At 42.1% G+C, this 26860-nt stretch overlaps 3 protein-coding genes across 5 annotated transcripts in view; 1 reads left to right on the top strand and 2 right to left on the bottom strand.

Annotated features, from left to right (window-relative positions):
• Nucleotides 1–266: 266 nt before the first annotated feature.
• Nucleotides 267–4917, bottom strand: traf5 (Tnf receptor-associated factor 5). Its single transcript, XM_074662883.1, has 10 exons — nt 4832–4917; nt 4072–4338; nt 3672–3735; nt 3469–3570; nt 3147–3389; nt 2883–2957; nt 2624–2716; nt 1453–1593; nt 1111–1276; nt 267–1022 (listed from the first exon to the last, which is right to left on the bottom strand). The coding sequence occupies exons 2-10, from the start codon at nt 4332–4334 to the stop codon at nt 439–441; spliced, it is 1731 nt and encodes a 576-aa protein (XP_074518984.1). The 5' UTR covers nt 4335–4338; nt 4832–4917; the 3' UTR covers nt 267–438.
• Nucleotides 4918–7351: 2434 nt separating this feature from the next.
• On the bottom strand, nt 7352–16615 carry rcor3 (REST corepressor 3). 2 transcript variants are annotated; one of them, XM_074683986.1, is made up of 12 exons: nt 16363–16615; nt 16201–16257; nt 15190–15267; nt 15055–15107; nt 14258–14419; nt 14016–14149; nt 11952–12030; nt 11537–11752; nt 10761–10838; nt 10616–10673; nt 10287–10528; nt 7352–8653 (listed from the first exon to the last, which is right to left on the bottom strand). In XM_074683986.1, exons 1-12 carry the CDS (start codon nt 16484–16486, stop codon nt 8264–8266), a joined length of 1671 nt encoding a protein of 556 aa, XP_074540087.1. In that variant the 5' UTR covers nt 16487–16615; the 3' UTR covers nt 7352–8263. The 2 variants fall into 2 exon arrangements, with proteins under 2 accessions (XP_074540087.1, XP_074540095.1); XM_074683994.1 differs by having other exon boundaries at nt 7361–8653; nt 14025–14149; nt 16363–16613.
• Nucleotides 16616–19816: 3201 nt separating this feature from the next.
• kcnh1b (potassium voltage-gated channel, subfamily H (eag-related), member 1b) overlaps nt 19817–26860 on the top strand; it is a 64287-nt gene continuing 57243 nt past the window's right edge. The window contains exons 1-2 of one of the 2 annotated variants that reach the window (XM_074683967.1): nt 19817–20036; nt 20924–20950. In XM_074683967.1, the coding sequence (XP_074540068.1) occupies nt 19964–20036; nt 20924–20950 (100 nt within the window). In that variant the 5' untranslated portion in view covers nt 19817–19963. The remainder of the gene's footprint in view (nt 20037–20923; nt 20951–26860) is intronic. The other variant, XM_074683974.1, reaches the window with a different exon arrangement.

Raw genomic sequence — 26860 nt, 5'->3', positions numbered from 1 at the left:
TTCCAGTAAAAATGTGCGTGTCATACTCAGCTTTAATCATATTAAACAGAATTATCCAATAACAAAAAACTGTGGATTCAAGTTCTTTATTTGGGGACCTTAAGCAGATGAGATTAAAATGCGATTAATTTGATTAATTAAATACAAATCCTGTAATTAATTTGGTTAATTTTTTTAATCGCCTTACAGCAGTAATATTTGTTTGATTTTGTCTTTTGTTTGAAACATGCAGGTTTATCTGTTCTGACTTCCTGTTTGTCTTTTTTTTTCTTTTATTTTTTCTTACATGGTCGTAAAAATTAAAAAACAAAAACTAACAATTATAAAAACCTGACAAAAACTGAGAGCTATCTGAATCTAACAAAGTGCAGACAATCACTTCCTCTTCAGCTGTTTTGGCTTCACTTTTTCATAGCTGCCATGCCGTGCAGGATCCTCTCACAGGTGCTCCAATCCGCCCGTGTCCACCTTCACCTTGACGAACAGCGTGTCGTCGTCCAGGTACGAGGCGTTTTGGGGATTCTCCAGCTTGGCGAGCGGGATGAAGCAGGAGAACCCAGAGGCCACGTTCACTGACTCTGCGGCGGGTCGGTGGAAGCTTTTGGAGGCGGGGTCGGGTCTGAAGTTGAGGCTGCGGTGGTTCCTGGCGCCGCTCTGATCCAGCAAAGACAGAGAGACGTTCTGTCTGAACGGCCACGGCAGCAGAGCGTCAAAGTCCCCCTGCATCAGGACCACGTACAGGGACAGGTGAGTCCCTCGTCCCTCTCCGTCCCCGTTCAGATACGCCTTAGCGGCCATTTTGTAGCCGCAGCGTCCCGTGTGGAAGGGCGCGCTGGTCAGGCACGGCGGCTGACCTTTGGCCTCGGCCTCCCTCCTCCTCCTGAAGCCGTCGATCTTCCAGATCAGTTTGCCGTCGTAGGACGCCGCCCCCAGCTCCTGCAGGTGCTGCTCGTTCCGACTGAGCTGAGTGGCGTGGAGCTGCAGGAGGCTGGCGTGGCGCCGCAGCTTCTCCTCCAGCGTCTCTGCAAAGAGAAACCACAGTCAGCACCCTGCCGTCCTCACACAGCGTGCCTCACAGCGCCTCCTGGAGGCCACTCAGGGTTCTCTTACCCAGGTGTTCCTTTAGAGCCTCAGTCACCGACACTTCCTGGATCACAGCTTCCAGAGACTTCCTGAGCTGATCCAGCTCCTCCTGACCCGAACAGAGTCCCCGGGTCACCTGCTGGACCTCCAGCTGCACCGAGGACAGGACGTCCTCCTGCCGGCTCAGGGTCCTCTGAGGAGCACAGACCAGGAACAGAAACCTCATGACACCAGTTCCTGAGAAAGTCAACATGCAGTTCCTCTCCTGTCCACTGGGGGCTGTGAATCAAACTTCCTGCACAACACTCTGGCGTGAAGGTGGATGATGTCATCGTGTTTGGACGGGGCCTAGATTAAAGGTGCACTCACCTGAGCTGCAGACACCATGTGCTCGTGGCTGCTGCTCGCCTGCTGCACAGGGACCATCTTCTTCTGCAGACCAGCCAGCAGCAGGCTGTTGGTCTGCACCTCCTGCTGCCTCAACAGCGCCTCCCCCTGGAGAGCCTCCACCTGCCCAGAGGAGGTGAGACCAGACTACTGAGTCACAAGTAACTGCAGTAAGTGGCTGTGTGTGTGTGTGTGTGTGTGTGTGTGTGTGTGTGTGTGTGTGTGTGTGTGCGTGTGTGTGTGTGTGTGTGTGTGTGTGTGTGGTCTGAAATGTGAGCACTGCACTTCCTCTTCAGGCCACAGGGGGCACCAGGTCTCTATCCAAGACCTTTAAGCCCCATTAAAGCTGAACATACAAGCTATCCTCTGCTGCGGGTGAGTTTTAAGGTGGACCAACTTATTCTAAGGTGCTTTACGGTGGAATTTTTCAGGGTGCATATTTTTTTAAGGTGGACTACCAAATCTTGAGTAAAAGGATGATTTCAGTGTGATATTCCAGTGGATCAGCTCATTGTAAGTGTTTTAAGGTGGAAAGGCTCATTGTAAGTGGTTTAAGGTGGAAAGGCTTAGTCGGAGTGTTTTAAGGTGGAAAGGCTCATTGTTAGTGTTTTTATGGTCCAAAGGCTCATTGTAAGTGTTTTAAGGTGGAAAAGTTTATTGTAAGTATTTTAAAGTGGAAAGGCTTATTGTAAGTGTTTTAAGGTGGAATGGCTCATTGTAAGTGTTTAAGGTGGAAAGGCTTATTGTAAGTGTTTTAAGGTGAAAAGGCTTATACGCAGTGACGGTGGAAAGGCTCATTGATAGTGTGATTTTTTGGGGACATTTGAAAGTGTGTGGTTTCAGGTGGAAAAGTTTATTATAAGTGTTCTTTAAGGTGGAAAGGCTCATTATAAGTGTTTTAAGGCGGAAAGGCTCATTGTTAGTGTGATTTTTGGGGGACTTTTGAATGTAAGTGTGTTTTAAGGCGGGTTCTGTCATTGTAAACCTTTTAAGGTGGACATTATTTTTAACTTTTAAGGTGGAATATATAATTAAGTTTTTTAAGGTGGAATTTTTAATGGAGAGTGATTTAAAGGTGAACCTATCTGTTTTTATCTGATAACAGCAGCAGGAGATTCACGTGACGCCTGAGGTGTGTGTGAGGTGTGTTTACCTGCTGCTCCAGGTGTGTGTTACTCCTCAGAATCAGCAGCATGTGATGGTTGACGGCAGCGTCCTGGTGGAGCTCCACGTTACTTCTCTTGTCCTGAAGAGTGAAAATGTTAGCTCAGGTGAAGAACAGAGCTGCTCTATCTGTCACAGCTCTGTGCTCAGGTAAAGAACAGAGCTGCTCTATCTGTCACAGCTCTGCGCTTAGTTGAAGAACAGAGAGCTGCTCTATCTGTCATAGCTCTGTGTTCAGGTGGACTCACCTGTACCGGGCAGCCGAACCTCCTGTAGGCACAGTCCACCTGAGCCTCCGGACACGCCCCCTGGTGCTCCAGGAGCTGGAAGAGACCACACAGGTGTGTTTCTTGGTCCTGTTTCAGAGTCCTGGGCCTCCTGCTGTTGCTCACACCTGATTGGTTTACGTGTGATGAGCTCACACCTGATTGGTTTACGTGTGATGAGCTCACACCTGATTGGTTTACGTGTGATGAGCTCACACCTGATTGGTTGACGTGTGGTGAGCTCACCTGGTGCCGGGGAACCTTCTGGGAGCAGCTGTTGGGACAGTTCACCTCCACCTGTGGACAGGAGCTCTGCAGGTGGTCCTGGACCAGGCTGAGTCTGAGCGGCTGCTGGTAGTGTGGGCAGGGCTCTGTGCGCTGAGGACAGGTGCTGCTCAGGTGCTCCTGCAGGTGTCTCCTCTGCAGCGCCGCCCTGCAGCCTGGGTTGGTGCACTGCAGCTGCTCGTACTGACACGAGCTCAGGTGCTCCTGCAGAGGAGGAGCCGACCGTTAGGGGGCGCAGAGAGGACGTGTAAAGTGAGGCCGTCAGGGAGTTCATGGTGTTTACCTGCAGGTGCTGCAACGTGACAACAGAAGTGCATGATGGGTAGTTTGTGCAGTAGACCTCCAAACAGGAGATTTCTCGTTTGCAGCAGTTATCCTGAAAAACCTGAGACAGAAAACTTCACTTTATTAACACGCCATTAGATCAAAGCTATGCTAACAGGCTAATGTTAGCATGCTAACATGCTAAGCTACAAGGACTCTGACCTCAGCTGGAGTGATCATAGCGCCATCTACTGGACAGAGCGGACCTGAGGGTGAAGTGCTGTCTCTGCAAGAAGAAGACCAGTGGTTAGTCTGCTTACATTTAAGGTGGAATGGGCCAGTGTAAAATGCGCTTAAGGTGGAATGACATTATCCAAAATAGTTTTAAGGTTAACTGTACTGATCCAAATAAATTAAAATATGGATTTTCCTTTATGCAAATATATTAAAGGTGGAGTTTATTTATCCAAATTGGTTTTAAGGTGGACTGCCAACATGCAAATTTATTTAAGGTGGACCTCCTTGGAATGCAGTGTTCCTTTAAGTAAATTTTTGCCAAATGAAAGCACTTCCTTGAGTGTCAGTGTTTTATATGATTGTTTTAAGGTGGAATGGCTCCTACAGCAGGCCCTGCAGACAGTGGTAGCAGTAGATGTGTCCACAGGAGTTCTGCTGGGGGTTGAGGACGACTCCTCTGCAGACGGGACAGACGAACTCGTCCTTCAGCGTCAGCACGAACTTCAGAAAGTGCTGGATTGACGCCAGCTCGGACTCCCAGGAGCTCACGGGGCCCCCAGACCTCATCCTGGACTCGTCAGACCTCATCCTGGACTCGTCAGACCTGGTCTCCTCTGATCCTCCAGGTTTGGTGTCTGCTGTGGCCATGAGTCTGCAGGGATCACACAGGGGCCTTAAATCCTCTTAATGATAATTAGCATCAGAGAGTTTCATGGTTTCACAGAATGAGACACTTCAGGGGGATCAAAGTGAACCCATGAGGACCTGGTCTATCCCGTGAAACCTGAAAGAGTCCATAAACCATCAAAGTCGAGTCTTTCATATTTCCCCTTCAGGTTTCTGCAGGTGCTGCTCACCCCGTCACGCTCACGCGGCCCTGAATGATAACAAAGACCTTCTGAGCAGGGACACCTTAAAGCAGGAGCTCTGAAAACCCTGAGCTGAGTCTGCTGGATCCTCTCTGAGACCGGTTTAGTCCACATGAACTCACCTGGAGCAGAAGTCCCCTCAGACCGTCACAAAGTCTCAGTCTGACCCGGTTCCAAGCGTCATGTTCCCGCTGAAAGCAGTTTACTTTCACTTTCACCAGAGGGTGTGTGTGTGTGTGTGTGTGTGTGTGTGTGTGTGTGTGTCTCTTTACTTACCCTCAGACTCTCACTGATTGCTTTATTAATTATTATTTGTTGCTTATTTTTGCAGGTTATCTGTTGTTGATTCTTCAAACAGGAAGTTAAGAGCAGGAAGTGACTGAGCGGCAGACTCTGTGCAGCAGGAGGAAGTTCAGACAGCGTCAGCTCGAACAGAAACCGCTTCTATAAAAAGACTTCATTGTTATAGAGAGTCCTGCAGCTGGGACTGAAGTCCAAGTCCTGAGTCCGTGAGTTCGACACTAAAACCAGCCGGACCCAAGACTCCGGTCTCAGAGTCTCTGTGAAATCCACAATGTGTTTATCTAAATTATTCTTCAGTCAGAGGATTCTGGGACCATGATTAACAAAAAAGAGAATTTGGGAATAAAGATAAATTTTTACAAGAATAAAATATGAATGAAAAAAGATAAAAGTCAGAAATAAGTCAGTAGTTACTAAATTAAAATCAAACTTTATGACATTAAAGTTAAAATCACATCCTAATTACCACCTTAAAGGTTTTCCAAGATTTCCCAGGATTAAAGTTGTGACATTACAAGATTAGAGTCTTAAGTAGAAATATAGTACATATGTTATGAGATTAAAACTGGAATAAAGTCGTAAAGAACACAAGATTAAAGTCGACTTCAAGTGTTAAGATTTAGGACGAAATAAAGTTGGAATAAAGTTGAAATGTTTTTGTTACAGTCAGAATAAAATTGTTAAGAGAGTGATGTTCGAAGTGAATCAGGATGAACGCAATAAAAAAGGAATAATTCGCATTGTTACGAATCCTGAGTAGAAATGAAGTCGTAAAATTCAGATGTTCAAGATTTAACTCCAAATAAAGTCGTACAATTAGAAATGTAGTCGGAATAATGCTGAAATGTAAGAGATTAAAGTTGGAATAAAGTTGCAAGAGTCACGAGAATAATGTCAAAATTTTGTCATAATGTCCAAGATTAAAAACAAAATAAGTCGCAATCTTACAAATGGGACTAAACTTGGAAAACAGTCATAATGTCACCACCTTAAACTAAAAATAAAATGGTGACCCAACAGATTAGAGTTTAAATAAATTAGAAATGTTGTGAGATCAAAACTGGAAAATAGCGTCGCATTGGTCAGATTCAAGTTGACTTTAAGAAACGTGAACAAGATTTAAGCTGAAATAAGGTTTGAATTAAGTCATTAAATTAGTCAAATCGTATGAAATTCAAAACAGAGTAAAGTTGTAAAGTTAGTTGTTACATTTTGAGATAAAAGTCAACACGAAGTAATTTTACTAATTTAAACTGGAATAAAGCTTTATGTTACATTTCAAGTCTATTTAATTTTACACAGTAGTTGGAATAAAGTTGTAAGGTTACAAGAGTAACCAAATATCAAAATAATTTCTATCAAAAAAATTTCAATGCAAATTCATAAAATTTGACAAAATTCTGAAGGTTACAACTCACAATCTACGACATTCAAGTTGACTTAAAGTTATGTTACAAGATTTAAAGGTCCCATTTTATGCAAAAATCACTTTTTTAAGTCTTTTAGTGAAATTTGTGGGTCTTTGTCTTTCCTCCCAGCCCACAAAATGTGATATTTAATGACCAAACCTGTTCTTAGTAGAGCTTGTGAATGTAAAATCCTGACCTAAAACGAGCTGTTTGGATTTTGGAGATTTGCTGACGTCAGCGATTCCCTTTTTTGACCAATCAGGAGAAAATCTGCCATCACTGCTCTGTTTTTGGCTGTAAACAGCCACATAGCTCCATGCTCAAGCTTCCCATCTCAGAAGAAGACAGACTAAGTATCTAGAGTTCATTTATCAGGAAATGTTCCAGCTACACTCAGTGAAACTGTGCATATGTGTGCTAGTCCCTTCACGGCCGACTGCTTTTCCAACTTTGGACAGTCCAACAGAGGGCTAGCCAATAGACTGGTCCTGAATCCAGGCTCATTACCAACCATCCTCCAACAAACCTGGGACCCTGGAAATGTGAGTATTTTAAATGCTGTGTGCTGTGGAGCAGATGGAAGAGCTTTTCCTCAGTGTCCCCCTGTCCATGTGTTAGCTTCAGGATGCTAACTCTAGCTGTGGTTAGCCTGTTGTTTTAGCCTGTGATGTTACGGTAAACAAGCTTCTCTGTTTTCTAAACATTGTGCACTCGGACCTCGTGGCGCCGCTCTCAGTGACGTGGAAGAGCGGGGCGGTGTCAGCGGTGGCTCATTTACATATGAAGGTCACGCCCACTAAATCAGAGCGTTCTGAACAGAGGGGCTATGAGAGCCTGGAAACAATGCTGCTGTGCTTGATTTATTGGCTTTTTGGACCAAAACATGTAACTACCATTTCATAAAGACATCAATGATCCATATTAAACTGCAGAAAAGGAGCAGAATATGGGACCTTTAAACTTTTTTTTTTTTTTTTTTTTTATCGTGGCCCAAATAATCTGACGTTTAGCCTCGTTACAGGCTCATTCATTTCTAGTTGTAGAGCTATCGTCCTTGTGGTGAACTGACGTCACTGTTTGTGTGACACGGTGGGCAGGCGCTCGGCGGTGGAGTCTGACGCTGTCGTCTCAGAGACGAGCTTAAACGTTGTGATGGTTAAAAATGTTTTTTTTAATCCAGACGTCTCAGCAGCTTCACTTCAACAGAAACATTTAATGTTTGTCCAAAAAGCATTAAGAGCACTTTCACAATAACTTTATACACCCAGTCCACAGTGAGAGCACCGGGGAGAAGACGAAGAATAAATAATGATGATGATGATGATGGTGATGATGAAGTTTCAGAGTAAAACAGAGGAACAGTCAGGACACAAACACCGTCTGTATTTTACACAAACTGCAGGATTTCTGAGCGACATGTTAGTGTTCTAAAACCAGATTGTGATGTAGCTGTTAGCTAACGTTAGCCACGGCTAGCTAACGAGCTAGCTGATGGATGACAGATAAAGATACCAAACTACACATCTACTGCTACGCTACGCAACACTGAGGCCTTCAGCTTCATCTCCGACAATGACACAAACACCATGCATGACCCTCACCAACACACAGCGCCGAGTTCGGGGGGCGACGACCTCGGGATGACCTGGGGTCAGGGGTCAGTGGAATTCTGAGACTGTTTGTAAAAACAGCAGAAGATGAACTGTTGGTTTGTGTTTAACCCTAAAAAGTCTCAAACTATGGATGAAATTATTCAAGTTCAAAGAAGGCAAACGGCTGAAAACAAAAGGGATCCAGCATCGAGCCCTGAGGGACGCCACGTGTCGACGAAGACACATGTCAGTCCCCCAACCGCTCCGTCTTAGACGTCTGGTGTGACAGGAACAGAAACAGCTGATCAGGTGGAGTGAAAACACGGTCGCTCGTTGTGTGAAGAATAGTCACTCAGATTTCCCATAGTGCCTGAACGCAGCAGAGAGCTCCCGCCGACAGTCTGTTAGTGAAGAGAGGAGGAAGACGCCGTCTCTGATTGGTGGCTGGGCTGCTGCTGGGAGGAGCTCGGCCCGGATCCACTCGAGTTCCCGCAGAGCGTCATGGGAGCAGGGGGGCGTGGGTTGAGGCGGGGAGGGAGCGGGTTGGACGGGCGGATGAGAGGCGGAGGCTGCTGCAGGGTGGGGCGGGGCTGCAGGAAGCGAGCCTGCTGTTGGAGGGGCGGGGGCTGGCGGTGCAGGGAGGGCGTGGCGGGGAGGGACGGCCGCAGGAGGGGAGGGGGCTGGTGGAGGGAGGAGGAGGAAGAGGATGAGGAGGGGGTGCTGGACGTCACCGGGATCTGAGCTGAGGAGGAAGTGGAGGCTGCGGGCGACGCGCCAGAGGAGGTCACCTGACCCTGGAAAGACAGAGAGAGGGCGGAGTCAGTTTAACCTCACAGAGACAGTTTAAAAGTCAGAGTTCTCCATCAAACACAGGCCTACAGTAACTCTCTGGCCTATCAGAGTGAAGGGGGTTTATGGAGCAGGAGCCTTAAAGAGACAGAGCAGCTTAAACAAAGTGTGTTGGTCAGAGGCTGAAAATAGAGACTTTAATGAGCTGTTCATGTAAACAAACTACGGAGGCCCAAAAGGGACAAAATAAAGACTGAAAAGAAAACAAAAAAAACAATACCCCCTCTTTAAAAGGCTGGTCAGTAGAAACAAACAGGTAGATGTCAGGAAATAACAAATCTTTGTCTAAACACGAGAAAAATTAAAGGTCAAAGGTCAAAGGTATCTTTATTGTTCCCACAGGAAAAATTTGTTTTCAACTGGAGACAAACAAAAACATAAACACAAATAAAAGATCAAATAAATCGAAAACATAAAATATGAACTACAAAAAAATATATAAAAATAGAAATGATAAAATTGTTTTTAAAAAAGAGAAGTAAAAACCAAAAATAAAAATAAAATGATAAAAATGATTAAAACCAGAAGAACTATAAAAATGATCAAATTCTGAAAAAAGGTTAAAAAAATTATGTATATAAATATACATACATAGTTTGGTAAAAACATAAATTATAATAAAAAATAAAAATAAAAACATAAAAGATTAAAAAACAACAATAAAAAAATCAATCTTTAAAATTATTATTTTAAAGAAAAAGGTGATTGAAACAATTAATAAAGATAAAGTTAAAAAAAAAGCTATTAAAATTATGAAAAGAGTTAAAAGTTGTTACAATTATTAATACTGCAAAATAGTCAAAATAATATGAAAATAAAAATGATAAATAATGATTAAAAAAAGATTAAAATGATGAAAAAAGGATAGGATTGGTAAAAAAAAAAAAAATCCTTAGGAATCAGACAGAGACACCCAGTGGCGAAAAACATTATCACAGCTTGACCAGGAAAAAAGAAACATGAATATGACTCCTACAACAATTACAAAATGACAAAAACAACAAATCTACAAAAAGAGATAAACTGTCAAAATTGTGAAAAAAAAATTAAAAATGAAAAAATAAAGATTAAAGTTTAAAAAAATGATAAAAACAAAAAAAGAATACAGACAAAAGTTTTTAAAAAATATTTTAAAAATTACAAAAAAGAAAAAAACATTTTCAAGATATAATGATACAAAAATAAAAAAGATTTTAAAAAGTTTCTAAAAAATGATTTCAAAATAATAAAAAATGATTCAGAGAAAAACAAAACAAAAAAAATTTAAGTTAAAAAAATGACAAAAACAATTTACAAAAAAACGATAAAAATTGTTAAAAAATAAAATGATAGAAAAAATAAAGAAGATTTTAAAAGAGGTTTTATCAACAATTTAAAAAAATGATTGAGAAAAAAATACTTAAAAAGAAAAAATATATATATTTTTTTAAATAATAAAAAAAATATTGATGATGAAACAGATTAAAACCACAGGTCCATAATGATACTTCTCCCTTTCAAGAAAACTTAAAACCACAGTGTCTTCTGCAAATGTAACTCCACACATGCAGCAAACGTCCTGTCCTTTCCTCCTCTCACCTCTTCGTCCTCCTCGTCTGTGCTCTTCCCTGACGGAGTGGTGCTGTTCTTGCCCTCCTCTCCAGAGGTGGCGCTGTCCCCGTTGGGAGCCCTGGTCCCCTGCTCGGCCTCCCACTCCTGCAGCACCTCGTCCAGGTTGAACCTCCGCCGGTAGTTCACGAAAAAGTTCTTGACCTGTCCCACTGTCTTGTTCCCGATGACGTCGGCGATAGCCTGGAAGTCTTTGCCGTATTTCCTCACACCTGGGGGAGGTCACAGACGGTTTTTAACCATGAAGAAGAAGAAGTGAGGTTAGACTCTGACTGGGCCATGACTTTCAGAGCGCTCACCTTGAACAGCCAGCAGCTGCTCGTCTGTGGTCCAGCGAGCGTTCACCTTCTGGTTACTCTGCAGGAACACAGAGACATCATGGATTATGAACAGTTTAACTTCTTCTAAATGAGTTTCCACGGCTCCACACGCTCCTCAGTTTACCTCAGGCAGTCTGAAGTCCTCGATCCCGGACTCCAGCATGTGTTTCAGTCCGCTGTTCATCTGTTTGGCGTTCTGCACCTGAGGGACGAGTCAGAAACGCTTCATTAATGAGCCACTAACATCAACCAGGCGGGTGCAGGTTTCACCACCAGGTGGCAGCAGAGTGCAGGTGGGTCAGGAGTGAGAACAGGCACTCATGAGGACAGCTCAGGGCGGAGCCTGGGGTCTTCACCTGAGTTCAGTGGTTTTAAATATGGCCCTGTTTGTGTGTGTGTGTGTGTGTGTGGGAGCAGAGGATCTGAGGTGTTTGGTGAGTGAAACAAACTGATGTTTTATAAACTCTTCTTTAACAATTCAACGTTTGGTCTGTGAAGGTGAAACTGTTCAGTTTGGCACATGTTTTATCTTAGCGTTTAAACTTTAAGCCACCTGTCCTTCAGTCAGCAGCAGGAAGTGACGAAGATATCCAACAAACTTTCCTCTTCATTCTCAATAATTTAAAACTTTTCTCAGACGAAAATCTGACACTTTCCTCACAAATGTTCCACTTTTTTAACACAGAAACTGCTGCTACATTTACACTTGTTTGTGAGTTTGATCTCAGGATATTTCAGTTTTCTTTCTGTTTACTATCAACAACATCCTGTATTTTAAGAACAAGCTCCGCCTCTTTCACCTCGATCCTCTGAGGTGTTTGAAACTTACGTTCTGCTTTTGTTTGGCCTCAGTTTTCTCAGATCACTGTCACAGATCAGGGGTGTAGTGGCGCCTCCTACCTGTCTCTTGAGGGACACCAGCTCCATGTCCAGCTGACGGAGGAGCGTGTTGGCGGCGGAGGCGCTGCAGGACACGGCCACCACGTCCTCTTGCGTCAGGTACATCCCTTTAGGGGGGCGGCAGCGTGAGCGTTGGTGGTGTCGGTGCTGCAGCGTCTGATGCTCCCGCCGACCCAACGCCACCTTCGAGCCCGGGACCACCGGCTCCACCTGGTTCTGAACAAATACAGACCAGGTCTTCATAACACGTCAAGAAGTAAGAACTGTTGTTTTTATCTCTTATTATTTTATCTCACATTTACCAGAGTTTAAAATGTAAAACCAATAATTCATTAACGTCTTTGAAGGTTGAATCACAGAGATCAAAGGTTATGAAGTTATAATCGCTATGGTAACAGCTCTCAGGTGGCCTCACCTCTTTCTTGGTTTCTTTGTTGGGGTCGTAGTCGCTGTCGTTGGCTTCGATGGGGTTGGCCTCCTCCATCTCTTCATCACTATGGCAATAAAGTTGAGACAATTATGGCTTCAACAACTTCAACACCTGTTTCAGCAACAAGAACAAAAAAGAACCAAACGACGATTCTGACGACTAAAATATCAACGTTTCAAAAAAAGAGACTCCAACAGAAACACATCCACCAACACCATCAAGAGCCGGACAAACATAAAACCAGAAAAACAGACCAGAAACCCCCAACAACAAAAAAATTAAATAACTGAACCAACAACCAAACGATTAATCTACCAACACCAAACACTCCTACAACAACCCTGAAGATTCCAACTTACCACACGAGTCCAATAACCTCAAACCAACAATGAGAGCCAAAATAGTTTAATGACCCCAACGACTAATTTAAGACTTCATCAACCCCAATGAAAGCGAGAAACCGCACGTACAGCAACAACTCCAACCGCTCCAAAAACAACCTCAACGACTCCAACAACTGCAACAACCCAAAAGAGTTCAACAAAAAACCTAAAAGACTCCAAAACCAAACAGGTTAGACCTCCACAGCTCCAACAAATGAAGAATAACATGTAACCACTCCAGAAGCAACCTCAACAACTCCAATAAACCCAATCACATTAACAAACCCAACAACTCCAAGAACAACCTCAACAACTCCAACAAACCCAATCACATGATCAAATCCAACAACTCCAAGAACCTTAATGACTCCAACAAACCCAATCACATTAACAAACCTAACAACTCCAAGAACAACCCCAACAACTCCAATAAACCCAATCACAAACAAACCCTTACAACTCCAAGAACAACTTAAACGACTCCAATAAACCCAATCACATTAACAAACCCAACAACTCCAAAAGCAACCTTAACAACTCCAATAGACCCGGTCACATTAACAAACCCAACAACTCCAACAACTCCAACAACCCCAACAAACCCAATCACATTAACAAACCTAAAAACTCCAAGAACAACCTCAACAACTCCAACAAACCCAATCACACACAAACCCCACAACTCCAAGAACAACTTCAACAACTCCAATAAACCCAATCACATTAACAAACCCCACAACTCCAAAAGCAACATTAACAACTCCAATTGACCCAGTCACATTAACAAACCAAACAACTCCAACAACTCCAACAACCCCAACAAACCCAATCACATTAACAAACCCAACAACTCCAAGAACAACCTTAACAACGGCAACAACGGCAACAACCCCAAGGAGTTAAACAACAACATCAAAGGCTCCAATGACTCCAATAACACAATACAAGACTTCAACAACTCCAACAAATTAAGCATCAACCCTTACAACTCCAACCACTGTAACACCAAAATTACAGTAACATTTACGAGAGCAACAACTCCAAAAGCAACTCCAACGACTCCAAAAGTCCAAAGTGCTCCAACTATAACTGTTCAAAGACTCTGACAATCCTAACGACACAAACAACTCCAAAAAATTACAACAATAACAATAAAGATTGGAAACTACCCCAAAGTCACCAACATGAAAAAAATTCAACTCTGCCACCAGAAAACAAAATTTAAGACTTCAACAACCCCGACAAATGAAGCATTGACCCTAACGACTCCAGCAACCCTTATGACTTCAGCAAGTCCAATAACGGTAACAAATTAAACAACTCCCATCATTTGGGGAAAAAAAACTAACAAAAAAACAATTAACCCTTACAACCCGAACAATTGCAGGAATGTTAAAAAATCTAACTAAAAAAAACAACAACAACTCCTTAAACCCAAAGCTCTCCAACCAAATATAAGATATTTCAACAACCAAAAAACACTTACAACTCAAATCCACAGTCTCAGAGACTGAGGCATTAGCTCCCCCTGGTGTTTGAACCAACACATAACACTCTGAAGGAGCTATAATGTGCAGTACTCTGTGTTGATCATTTGTTGGTCGACTCTGGAGTCCTTCAGGCTCCTGAAAACTTGTTTTCAGTTATCAATCGTCTTTAACTCTACCTATGATACCTGTCGTCCTGGTTGCTCCTGTTGGCCAGTTTTCGGGCCTGCCGGTCCATCAGACTGGTTCTGGATCGAGTCTTCTTCCAGGAGTAGTAATACTTCACCAGACTGGAGATGGATTTATCAGGTAGCTGTGAGGAAACTCAGATGTTACTGTCAGAGTCTGACACCAGGAGGCGCCTCAGTGATGTTTGTTGTGCTTTACGTCGCCCCCTGTGGGCTAAAGTAGACGTGTTTACCATCTGCTGGATGCGGTGGAAGCTCTTCCCGTGGAAGCTGAAAGCCTGTTCGAAAAGAACTTTATCCTCCACCGTCCACTCGTCTGGAAACGGGGTGAAGTTTGGCAGGTCGGCTAAAGACTTCTCGATGTTGTGTTTGTGCCAGAAGAGCATCCCCAGAGCCTGCGAAGAAATCGCCATGACGTTAAAGACCGTCACACTCGGGACACACAAGCTCCGTTTCCACCAATCAGCTTGGTTCATCCCTGTACAGCACGCATTTTGTGCAGTTTCTTTTGACTAAAACTGGGACAAGTCCCCAAATCTCTGACCCGTACCGTCCCACTTTTTGGTTCCCTTCTGTTAGGGTACCAGACATACTGATCCGACCCCAGAAGGTGGAGCTAGAAACACTGCAGTCTGTTGATTTGTAGGAAGAATTATTACTTCCTGTTTGACAGCGGTAATAAAAAACAACACATAACCCTGCCATGTTTAAATCCCCAGTCCACTTCCTGAGGAGAACTTCCTATTTGTTTGGAAATTGGCGTCACGAACAGCGTCAAACAAAACTGTGTCTTTTTCTGGAAGCAGCTGATGCAGCTACTGTAGTGATCCAAACCAGACCACTTGGTGGAAACAGGGCTAGAGGAGACACATCTGGGAGGTGCATCCTCATCAACCAGATGTGTCAACCTCTTATTTCAAACAACAGCTCCATCAATTTATGTTTGAAGCTTGTAGTCATTAACTTTCAGTAAACTTTCCCAACGTCACCCAAAAGTACCTCTCGGATCAGCACGACGTCAGACACTCACCTGCTCCACGTTGTACCCATGTTTTTCTTTGGCGATGGCGATGTACTCGTCCACTGTGGAGGAAACACACACACACACGGTCAGTGCCTCGTGTCTGAGGACCTGGTTGAGGACTGCAGCTGAGGAGGAACTTACACTTTGAGTCGACGATGTTGTGATACGGAGACCAGACCAGCATCCCTCCGCTGTCTTTGTCGGAGTACTTGGTGGAACCTGAAGGAGAACCAGTTCATCATCGAGAACTTCTTCAGTCCAAATTTTAACAATATGGTTATTTAAAATTCTCACTTTTAAATTGGTTTTAAGCTAGTTTAAAGTCACAAAGAGGCTTTGTAAAATATAAATTAAATGTTAATAAAAACAGAAGTTCATGGTTTTCTTGTGTTTTCTGAACCTGGGGTTGTAAATATACTAATTCAGATATCAACATGAATTATTAATCACACAAATTTCAAGACTCACATAGTGTTTTTACAGAATTAACTTGACTGTTAAGGATCTGTAAAGTAATTTTTCCGCAACTTTTCCAAACTTATTTCTATTTTCTGAAACTTTTCTAGCCCTGGCAAATTTTATTTTTCAAAATCAAAGACTTTCTAGTTTTTTTTTTTTTAACTGCGCTAACCTAAATTATTGTGCTTTTGTTTAACTGCAAAATAAAATTAACACTATTTTTTTCTTGTCGTCACAGATTTTAAATATACATCAGGAAATCTCTTAAATCAGAAGTTTTGCCTGTTTGATTAAATATTTTCACCCTAAAATGTGCCAACTGTTGAATTTTAACTTGTGTAACCATTGTAAGGACAATTTCAGAGACATAAACAGAAGGAGGGAGCATTTAACAGGTTTTTAGTTGTGTAATAACGTGTTTATATATGTATTATGATTATTATTTTCTTTATATAACTGTGTCATATCCTTTATTTTAGCTGTATCTTTTCTGTTTACCTTTTTGTATTTACATGGTATCGTTCAAACGCCTCCTCTGTGTTAATCTGCTGTATTAAAACAGTGTGAATGTCACAGGTTGGTAGCCTCGGTTCATGTCTCAGCCTGCAGTAATAACACTGAGCTGACTGTAGTCCTCAACATGTACCGAGGCTACCACCGTCCCTCTCTCAGCCACAAACAGCGGACCCTCACCGGGCTCGAACTCCGGGATGTTGGCCTGGTAATCCGCTCCGACCCGCATCCCCACATCTGGAAAACAGCGACACCAAAACCAGGACAGGGTTTACTCCAAAATTCGGGTTCAAAACGAGCTCAAACACGGAGCGACGGCGGGCTGTTCGAGGCTATACTCACCGTGCTCGTCGTCGCTGCCGCTCTCGTCAGAGAAATGTCCGTTCGAGGCGTTGGACGGACTCTTGGTTCCGTTAGAGCGACCTTTCCCCAGGTACTCCGAGCCTTTATCCATCATCCCCGGCATCTCAGCGCTCTTTTTCACCGTGCTTCAGCAGCTGTGTCGGGGTAAAAAAATGTCAGCAGGAGCTGGACGTGTTTCTGCTGCTGTTCGCCCACCGTCCGCAGCTCCGGCCGGGGCGCTGTGGTGCTCCTCCCTCCGCGTCATGCTCGCTCTCCCCAGGCTGTAAAATAAACACAAAAGACTAAAAAAAGCTCAGATAAGTGATTAATACTTAAAATTTTAAAACTACTCCTGAAAGTATGATTTATTCTGCCTTACATCGGTGACAGAGCTGGGTCTAATTGCTGAGGCGGAAGGGTTTTTACGCACCGTCAGGCGGCAGCTGCTGCAGCGCCAGGAACTCTAGATCCCTCCGCTGACACAAACTAATAAACTGGAATAAAAATAAACCCGCGAAATAAAGTAAAACTCAATTTAAACTGCACAAAAACCTTCAAAAATCATTTTTATTCAACCGAGGTTCATATCACTGAATATCATCGCTTTTCTAAAAGAGTCAAACTGTGAATATAACTAATTCTTCATAAAATATTTAATAGAAACACAGATATGTTTGATGCAATGATACTCTAAAATTTTAATCGATAAAACTTGAAGATGTTGCTTCAGATTGAGCCTGTTGTTTTTGTTTTGCTGCTTGTTTATGTTGGTGTTCCTGCACTGATCATACTCCTCCAGCAGAGGGAGACATCGCCCAGCACTGAGCTGTATCCTGCAGAGGAAGCCCTTTAACAGTGATGTAAATACTGTTTAATAAGTTTTATTTATTAAAAACTTGGATTTTTATCCATGAAAAATTGTACAGGTACCAATTTAATGCACCTGTCACTGTTCTGTTTACTCAATAACGCCCTTAATGACACAAATGTGGGTCCAAGTATTTAAAACATTGCAAATTAACTTAACATCTGATTATATATATATATATATATATATATATATATATATATATATATATATATATATATATATATATATATATATATATATATATTCATTTTTGCATTAATGTAAAAAAAATTTTTTAAGAGCTTAACGATTTGAAAATCACATCTTAAAATATACCAAATTACTCTAATTATTAACCACAATTTGTGTGTTATGATGTCAAACCTTCAGAGGAAATAACAGATTTGTAGATAACTGAGAGTAACAGAGACATTATTTTTGTTTAATTTCATGTCTGTTACTGTTGGTGAAGCAAACTAATTAAGAACTAAACGATCTACCAGCAACTCCCACGATTCTTGGTAACTTCTTGTAACACAACGACTTGATTTCATTTTTATTCAAGTGGTGATGACTTGATATTAATCTCATCACACAACGACTTGACTTGCTTTCAATTATGTAATAATACAACATGTTTTCAACTTTAATATCATAACCATAAAATATATATTTTAATTAAATCTCACAACATAACGACTTGAATTGACTCAAATTGTTATAATATAGACATGTTTGAGTTAGACTTTTTACACTATAACTTTTTATTACTTCTATCTCTTACACTAGGATTTCAAAAACAACTTCCTGATTCCTGATTCCTGATTGATCAACTGCAAATCCAAGTCTCCATGATGACACCACCCTGGCTGACTGAGTTTAGTAGAGAGAAGGTAGATCTGTGTTTTTCTTTGCTGGACACTAGAGCCTAACTGAAAAAGGACAGAAAAAGAAGAAGAAAGCCAAACAGGAGAGAGATAGAGCAAGAGCTAAAGGCTAAAACACAAGCTAAAAGCTAAAAGAGCTAAGTTGTTTGTGCTAATGTTGACTCCAACCCACAGTCAGCAGTTATTCTGCAGTGGCCTGTTCAAACTTGAGAGTCTATCAATAAAATGAAGAGTGAGGTTACGTTAGCTCTGCTTGGTGAGGTTGGAGCTGGTAGATGAGCTCTGGTAGGACAGAACCAGGATTCACTAACGTTACACGTTACAGACACGTCTCAGAGCACCGGGCTGTGAGGAGAGATAAAAATACCCGGCTACTAAGCTAATGTACGAACTGACAGTTAGCTTATTGTCATGTTAGCCTACGGATACGTCGTAGCACCAGGCTGCTAGTAGGGTTGCCAACTTTGAGGCAGAGGGATAGGGGAAGGGACGGGGGGGGGCTAGTTTCTCACTACACAGCACAGCGGCGGGGGTGGGAGGTGCTAGTCTCTCGCTACCATACAGTCTATGCTCGCTACACTCATCCAAGAGCTGTGCCTCCATGCCGGCAACATCCATGCTGCAGTGTTATCTTCTTCCCAAACAACACAAAGTGACAGCGCTTCGCCCAATGAGGCGAGCCGCATTCTGTGGCGTCATAGCAACGTGTGAGTGTTCGGTCAGCTCATTGGCCACAGAGCGGGGGAGGGGAATGGGATGGAATTACCGTAATTTCTCGTATAAATCGCCCTGCTTTTCATTGAAACCATAAATATGTAGCAGTTTATGTTTGACCCTCAGAGAAATACGGGACAAAGTGCATCCCTTATCGGTTCAGCACCGGACGCGTATGCTCGAGTCCAAATACAGGACGATTCCGTTTTTCAAGGGACGGTTTGCAACCCTAGCTGCTAGTAATGCTACATATGCCTACTACTGACGTTTGGTACAAACTTAGCTGTGCTTGATGTCTCGTTTCAAACTACAGCGCTACATAATTGTACCGATAAATACCTTACGTTGTCGCATTGTATTCAGTAAAAAATTGACTGTAGCAAAGAAAATTTGTTCAGATCTGATCTCCATTTAATCCCAAAACAAACATACATCTTTACGACAGTGTGCGTGAGACCCCAGGCCAGAAGGGGGCGAGGCAGTCCAATTAAAACAGATCCTCTTCATAGAATCTTTACATCTTGTCACACTATGACTTTAGGAAAACGTCAACAACCACTAAAAACTGTAACTTTGAGACTTTAATAGTCCCTTTCTTTTGTTGTTTTTTCCATTCTTTGTTTTTCGGATGTCAACACCCACTAAAAACCGTAACTTTGAGACTCTAATAGTCCCTTTCTTTTGTTGTTTTTTCCATTTTTTGTTTTTGCTTTATTTCTTTTTGGCTCCTCCACCCACTTTTTTCTCTCCTTTTTTTCTTAGCATTGCTCTTATCCTCTGTTGTACAAAACAGATCCTTTCATTGAGTGAAGACGTAATGATTAATGCACCACCAGCCTATTTTCCCTCTCTCTTCTTTAAGCCAGTGTCACTGTGGCTCCTCCAGCAGCTCGTGCTGCAACCATCTGCCAATAACAAACCTGCTGTGTGTGTGTGTGTGTGTGTGTGTGTGTGTGTGTGTGTGTGTGTGTGTGTGTGTGTGTGTGTGTGTGTGTGAGTGTGTGTGTGTGTGTGTGTGTGTGTGTGTGTGTGTGTGTGTGTGTGAGGGAGAGAGAGGGAGCTCCTACTCTACCGAGCGCGGGGCTCGTGCAGCATCAGATATGTGAGCGGCGGGAAGCGGCTCTGCCTCGCGCTGCAGGAGGACAGCAGGATGGCGGGAGGACGGCGGGGTCTCGTGGCCCCTCAGAACACTTTCCTGGAGAACATCGTCCGCCGGTCCAACGGTAGGTTCCGGTTCTGTCCGGTCCACACACCTGGATTCAGGGGGTGAAATCCCCGTCTGCTGTGCTCGGGTGTCTCACTGTCAGACTGCTGCTCTGTGATTGGCTCATTCATTTCAGAAAACCTGCACGTGTCGCATCTTAACCCTCATCAATAATAGACTAACACAACCATGCTAATTAGCTCCGTTTGTTGATGCTAACAGGTATTAATCTGCGTTTCTGCTGTTCGTAATGTCTGTTAAATCACCTGTGTTCATGAAAACCAGAGCTGTCCTCTTCACCTACATTATAAAATAAATTAATTTATGAAGCCAAGAGCCTTTTTAATCTGTATTTAGCTCTATGTTAAATAAAAAATAAACTAACGTCTATCATGTAAGATTTTTACCCATTTTTTCCTCAGTAGTAGAAATGATCAGTGAATGAATTCTGATTTTTTAACTTTATTTTAATATCATTCTTACTTTATTTCTGTTTTAATTATTTAATCTACTGATAAAGCCAAGAACACATTCATGTGATGCACATTTTGCACGTTTAGGTCCTAAAATAAGATAAAAATCTGTATGACTGCCTAATAGTAGAGCTAATTAACAATTTATTAATGTCTGATAAAATGGATTGTTCTATGGAAACTAAAGAACAACACTCTGACATATCCAGAATGTTCTGGAAGAAGCAAGGCTTGTTATTTACATAAAAGGGAGTGGGTGAGTTCCCTAATACTACGAAAAAAACACCACGCTATTATGTCACATGTAATTGGCAAACCCTGTCAGTCTTTTTATTTTATTTGTCAATCATTAATTTAACTTTTTTAATTTTTATTTTTTAAGTGTTTTTATTGTCTCTGCTCCTTTAACCGACTTTTTTTTTCACCTTTTCAGTTTGGACATTGTCACATAGACAGACAGGTACAGACCGCTGTTTCCACATACTGTCGTGTACACATCTGTCACTCCCTCCATGTGTTTTAAACCCTAAACTCACACACCCATCAGGTCACTAGAGGCTGTAAACTTTATTTTTATGTATAATACATGTTGTGTATTTGTGTAAAGACGATGACTGCTGACCGTCTTTGTTCCTGAATTTGTTAAACCAACTCTCAGTTTCATAACCTTCTCTGACTTGTGACCATATTTGTCGGCTTCCTCTTCCAAATTTATTTTCCTGCTTTTGTCTCCGGCAGACTCAGATTATTGCCAAAAGTGTCTGACAACATTACCAAACATTACTGGTTTACAGCTACGACTGCTGGTCAGTTTTGTGTTATTGTGTGATTCTAGTGCTTGATAAGGTTTGTTCAGACCCACAGAAAAAAAAATTGTTGAAAAAAAGAAAAATGAAAATGAATAACCTTTACCTGTAGTGGTAGACGAGCCCCTCCTGCGTCAGCGAGTCAGAATCCTCTGGTTAAGGTTGGATCCTGTTGGTGAAGGGGGAAGAAATACTGCAGCGTGTTTACACGAGTCACACATCAACTCACCCTGATCATAGAGGTAGACCAGTAACTTTCATTTCTGTCTGAGTAATTTTTGTTTTGTTTTTATTTAGAGGATTCTGAATAAAATAGCTATAAAGTTGCCTTTCTACTTGAATGATGCATAAAATCATGAAAACCAGCTAGTCTTGGCATAGGTAGAGACATGAATTACCTGTTTGTTGTTAGTTCCTGGTGTTGTTGAAGGGAGGAACATAGCATCTTTTTTTTTTACACTGAAGTGACTGTAGATGGCGTTATAACTGTTGAGTCTTTTGGTAACCCACTGAGAACTCCAGGTCAGTGTTTACACAGCAACAATGGCTGCGCCGTTTCAGAAAAACTCTACTCGGGAAGCTGTTTTCAGAAGTTTCCATTTTAGGTCAGGTTCCATTTAAATGAGAGGTTTCATCCTAAAACTGTTGTTGTGTCAGAAGCTCAACCAGAACTAACTAATCTTAGAGGTAGATCAGCGACTTATTTCAGCCTCTCTCTGAAACACCCTGTTTTGGCTGCTGTCTCTTTAAGGCTCCCAGCTTAACAAACCCCTTTGCTCTGATTGGCAGACCTGTGTTTTCACTTCCTGGAGATCTGGCGAAGATCTGGTGCTATTTTTTACAGCAGTGTTTTGATCAGATTGAATATGTAAAGGTTTGAAAATCTGCACATGCTCAGTCTGAACATTCAGCATTAGTACTTTAAAGCTATGTTTAACATAATGCAGAGTAGATCCTTTGTCACTAATTACTGTAAATTTATGAGGAAATTTGAACAGTAGACCCTTGCTGCCAGTATTGTATCGTTATTTTACAACAAAGTTATTTTTTTTGTCACAACATTTTGTAACCATGAGTGGTGAAGGAACACAGTGGATATGAGACCCTGTTTTTTCGTTAATTTTAAAGGTCCCATATCATGCTCCTTTTCTGCAGTTTAATATGGATCATTGATGTCCTCATGAAATGGTAGTAACATGTTTTGGTCCAAAAAGCCAATAAATCAAGCACAGCAGCATTGTTTCCAGGCTCTCATAGCCCCTCTGTTCAGAACGCTCTGATTTAGTGGGCGTGGCCTTCATATGTAAATGAGCCACCGCTGATACCGCCCCGCTCTTCCACGTCACTGAGAGCGGCGCCACGAGCTCCGAGTGCACAATGTTTAGAAAACAGAGAAGCTCGTTTATCGTAACATTACAGGCTAAAACAACAGGCTAACCGCAGCTAAAGTTAGCATCCTGAAGCTAACACAGAGACAGGGGGGACACTGAGGAAAAGCTCTTCCATCTGCTCCACAGCACACAGCATTTAAAATACTCACATTTCCAGGGTCCCAGGTTTGTTGGTGGATGGTTGTTAATGGTCCTGGATTCAGTACCAGTCTATTCTCTAGCCCTCTGTTGGACTGTCCAAAGTTGGAAAAGCAGTCGGCCGTGAAGTGACTAGCACACACATGCACAGTTTTACTGAGTGTAGCTGGAACATTTCCTGATAAATGAACTCTAGACACTTAGTCTGTCTTCTTCAGAGATGGGAAGCTTGAGCATGGAGCTATGAGACTGTTTACAGCCAAAAACAGAGCAGTGATGGCTCTTCAACTTTGGCATTCTCCCCTGGGGGGAGGAGTGGGTGGGGAGGGGGTTTGGGGGTATCTGCTCCGGTGGACCAATCAGGTCAGACTTGCTCCTGATTGGTCAAAAAAGGGAATCCCCAAAATCCAAACAGCTCGTTTTAGGTCAGGATTTTACATTAACAAGCTCTACTAAGAGCAGGTTTGGTCATTGAATATCACATTTTGTGGGCTGGGAGGAAAGACAAAGACCCACAAATTTCACTAAAAGACTTAATAAAGTGATTTTTGCATAATATGGGACCTTGAAAAAACAGTACTGGGGCATGTAAAATACTGGCAGCAGTGTTACCAGTATTTTACAGTTTTTACTCATTTATACACAGTAAACCAATAAATAGTTTTCTTCTGTAATAAAATACAGTACATGTACTGTAAAGTAACAGAAAACTAATGGCCATCCCTGCTGCCAGTGTTTACCGTTATTTAACGGTGGCATTTTTACAGTGTAATGTTGTCTGGATCTTAAAGGAACAATTTGAGCTGAACTTTTAGTGGACACTCTTGTTTATAGTTTGAGTCATTTTTGCGTGCTGACATCTTGTTGACTCATGTTGTAGAAGTTTTGAAACCAGATACCTTTTTCTTTCTGGATTATAAACCGCTGTCAGCTCCCGTTGGACATTTGATCCGTTGCTGTTGGGCGTCTGTTTAATTCAGCGTAAAGATGAACTCAAATAATTAACGTGACATTTTGTTGTTCCGCTCAATTTCACCCCAATTAGCTAAATTACAGAGTGAAGTCAGGCTTTAAACTCTAAAGAGCTGCTTGCTCTACACTACACAGGCCTGATGGTGGCGCCGGCGGGGAGATCAGAGGCCAGAGTCATCCTAATTAGTGTGCTGCTATGTCTATAACATGTTTCCTGAGTTAAATCTGAGCTCCACACTGAAGCACAGAGACGTTAACACTGGTTCCCAGTTCAGATGAAAAGTCAAACCATCTGTGCTACACATGAACGTGTGTGTCTGTGTGTTTGGTATCACCTGTCGTGACTGTGCCGTGTGTGCGTTTGTCGTTGGGAAAACAAATCTCCACCCTGAACTCCGGGACATTAAACTGTGTCATACATCTTTTATCATGCACTCATGTTGCTGACGTCCTCTGAGGTTTTTTTTCTTTGCAGCTGTTAGATCTTAGCCTCCTTTGTGCTGGGATTCAAACTCACGCTTTGTCTGAAAAATTCATGTTACGGGGTGAAATATTCAGGAACGTGTCAGTGCCAGTTGTGATATTATAATCTAAAGTAAGACAAACACCTGGTGAATAAAAACTAGATCTGATGACACGTTTATAACAGGAAAGCTGTTATCAGCTGCAGTTACACATCATCATGTTGTGTCTGAAATAAAGTCAATTAACCAATAATAACACAGCGTGTGTCCAAAATAAGAAACATCATAGTTGTGACACATGCTCAGCTACATTTCCTCTGTACACTGTAAAAATATTAACTGTAAATACAGTATAATTCTGTATATTTTTTACAGTAACTGAATGAGAAATAACGGTAAAAAAACGGTGACCCTGCTGCCAGTATTTTAACCGTTATGTTACAGCATAGTAATTTTTGTTGAGACAGTGTTTTTTAACTGTGAAAGCCAGTCCATGCCATGTGGCGCACAGACTGCGAGTTTGTGCAACGTTCAGGTTCAGGTTATTTTGAACGAAGAAGTTTAAGATAAAAAAATGGAAATATAAGGAATAACGTGGAGCTAGGGATGGGCATTGATAAGATTTTATCTATGTCAATGCCCTTATCAATTCTGCTTACCGATTCAGTTTTTCACCAATTCCCTGATCAATTCCTTCTTTTTCAAGTGAATAAATATGTAATTGGTCACTGGATCTGGATATCTCCCGGTGTGAATATAAAGAAATAAGTAAAAATTGCACGTCATGTGATGTTGATGTACAGTTGTGTTATTGACTCAAGTAGGCCACCTAGTGTCTTGAAGTGGTTATAGCATTATTCCAAGTTGTTTGGAACCTTGCCGTAGTCATGAACGCAACAATTAACTTTTTTTTTTTCAGTTGCCTGAAAGTATTTCGACATTTGGAGTTCTCAGTATCGTTTAAAAAGAGTAACTATGATATGTTTCTCTGATAAAAGTTGAAATTCTACTCTGAAGCCAAAGTTATACCAATGTATGCTAACCACTAGCGTATCAATGCAATTCCTCATATCCATTAGCATCAAGCTAGTGCTATTTTATTTATTTTGAATGTATTGAACAGGAATCTCCTGTGAGAGAGTTGTGTAGGTTTCTGTGTGTGCTCAGTTCGTCAGTAAAATTTTAAGCTAGAAATCCTTAAACAGGGTTTTCTTGGGAAATGTTAGCTAGCTGCTAAGCTAAGAAAGCTGCAACAGACTAGTCACATAAGGTCCTGCAGCTCTGGCATAGTTTAAAGAATCGATAAGAGAATCATCAAGAACAAAGGCTAACAATATCCATGGATTGAAAAATTTCTTATCGGTTCTCAACAGAAACCGGTTTTCGATTCCCAACCCTACGTTGAGCACAGACAGCCAGTCTGTGCCATGTGCAGCACAATCTGCCGGTGTGCCCAAGCGGCACAATATGAGACAGTGCTGAAGTGCTAAAATCTGCTGTTTCTCGAGTGTTCGCTTGAGGCTGGCTCCGGAGGTACCAGAAGTCACAGACGCACAAAACCAAAAAAAGCTGTTTTCAGAAGCAGAAATTAACCGATTTACAGTCTGGTTCAAAAAACATCTCCTGTCTGAGTCGCTAATTTTAGTACCGGCTCCCACTGTACGGGGGTGAATTATTTCTAACTTAGCCGTTCAGAGGATATTAAGATGGCGAGCTCCCCCAATCAGAGGCACAGCTCAGGGTCATGTGACCGACAGGCGCCCTATGGCTGTAGGCGAAGTCCTTGCCACTACCAATATGGCCGCTATAGCCGATGTCCCTCATTTACTGTTTCAGAAACAGACAGGTGATGTTGGCATGACTACGTCATAGACTGTATAAAACATGGACGTAGACTGGCCAACGTCACCCCTCTGTTTCCGAAACGGATAATGAAGCAGATCAGCAACAGCGGCCATATTGGTAGGGGCAAGGGCTTCGCCTACAGCCATAGGGCACCTGTCAGTCATGTGACCCTCATCTGTGCCTCTTATTGGGGGAGCTTGCGATCTTAATATCCTCTGAACAGCAGTGTTAGAAAAAAATTCACCCCCCGTACAGTGGGTGCTGATAGTTAAATTAGCGACTCAGACAGGAAACATTTTTTGAACCAGGCTGTAAATTGGTTAATTTCTGCTTTGAAAATGTTTTTTTTTGGCTTGGTGTGAATGTGACTTCCACTACTTCCAGAGTCAGCCTCAAGCAAACACTCCAGAAACAGCAGATTTTAGCACTTCCGCTTTGTCTCATATTCCCAGACCGGAGGTTGCCGATTGGACTACGTCCATGTTTTATCCAGTCTATGTTTGTGCCATTTGCAGCACAGACAGCCTATGGCTCCTTCAGTGTTACATCTCAATGTACAGGGTCTCATATCCCAGTGTTTCCAGTTATTTAACATCAAAACAAAAATTTACTTTGCTGTAAAAATAACGTTTAAATACTTGCAGCAGTGTTGCCAGGATTTTACCATTGAAATATTTACCAACAAGAGCCACATGCCAATCACAAAGACAACAAAATGCTGGATGTCTTCCATGGTTACTCTCTTTTGACTGTG

Source organism: Halichoeres trimaculatus, unplaced genomic scaffold, assembly GCF_033239565.1.
Source record: "Halichoeres trimaculatus isolate MK-OKI-2021-1 unplaced genomic scaffold, fHalTri1.1 fHalTri1_scaffold_2, whole genome shotgun sequence".
In the NCBI taxonomy this organism is placed as follows: Eukaryota; Metazoa; Chordata; class Actinopteri; order Labriformes; family Labridae; genus Halichoeres; species Halichoeres trimaculatus.
The sequence above is the reverse complement of the archived record's forward strand: the minus strand, read 5'-3'. Positions and strand labels throughout refer to the sequence as shown.

Coding starts and splice junctions, on each gene's coding strand:
- traf5 (XM_074662883.1), bottom strand. CDS start 4,334: ATGGCCACAGCAGACACCAAACCTGGAGGATCAGAGGAGACCAGGTCT. Junction 3,736..4,071: donor CACTGTCTGCAGGGCCTGCT/GTAGGAGCCATT, acceptor TTCTTCTTGCAG/AGACAGCACTTCACCCTCAG. Junction 1,277..1,452: donor ACATGGTGTCTGCAGCTCAG/GTGAGTGCACCT, acceptor TGTGCTCCTCAG/AGGACCCTGAGCCGGCAGGA.
- rcor3 (XM_074683986.1), bottom strand. CDS start 16,486: ATGCCGGGGATGATGGATAAAGGCTCGGAGTACCTGGGGAAAGGTCGC. Junction 15,268..16,200: donor CATCCCGGAGTTCGAGCCCG/GTGAGGGTCCGC, acceptor GTTCTCCTTCAG/GTTCCACCAAGTACTCCGAC. Junction 14,150..14,257: donor TCCACCGCATCCAGCAGATG/GTAAACACGTCT, acceptor GTTTCCTCACAG/CTACCTGATAAATCCATCTC.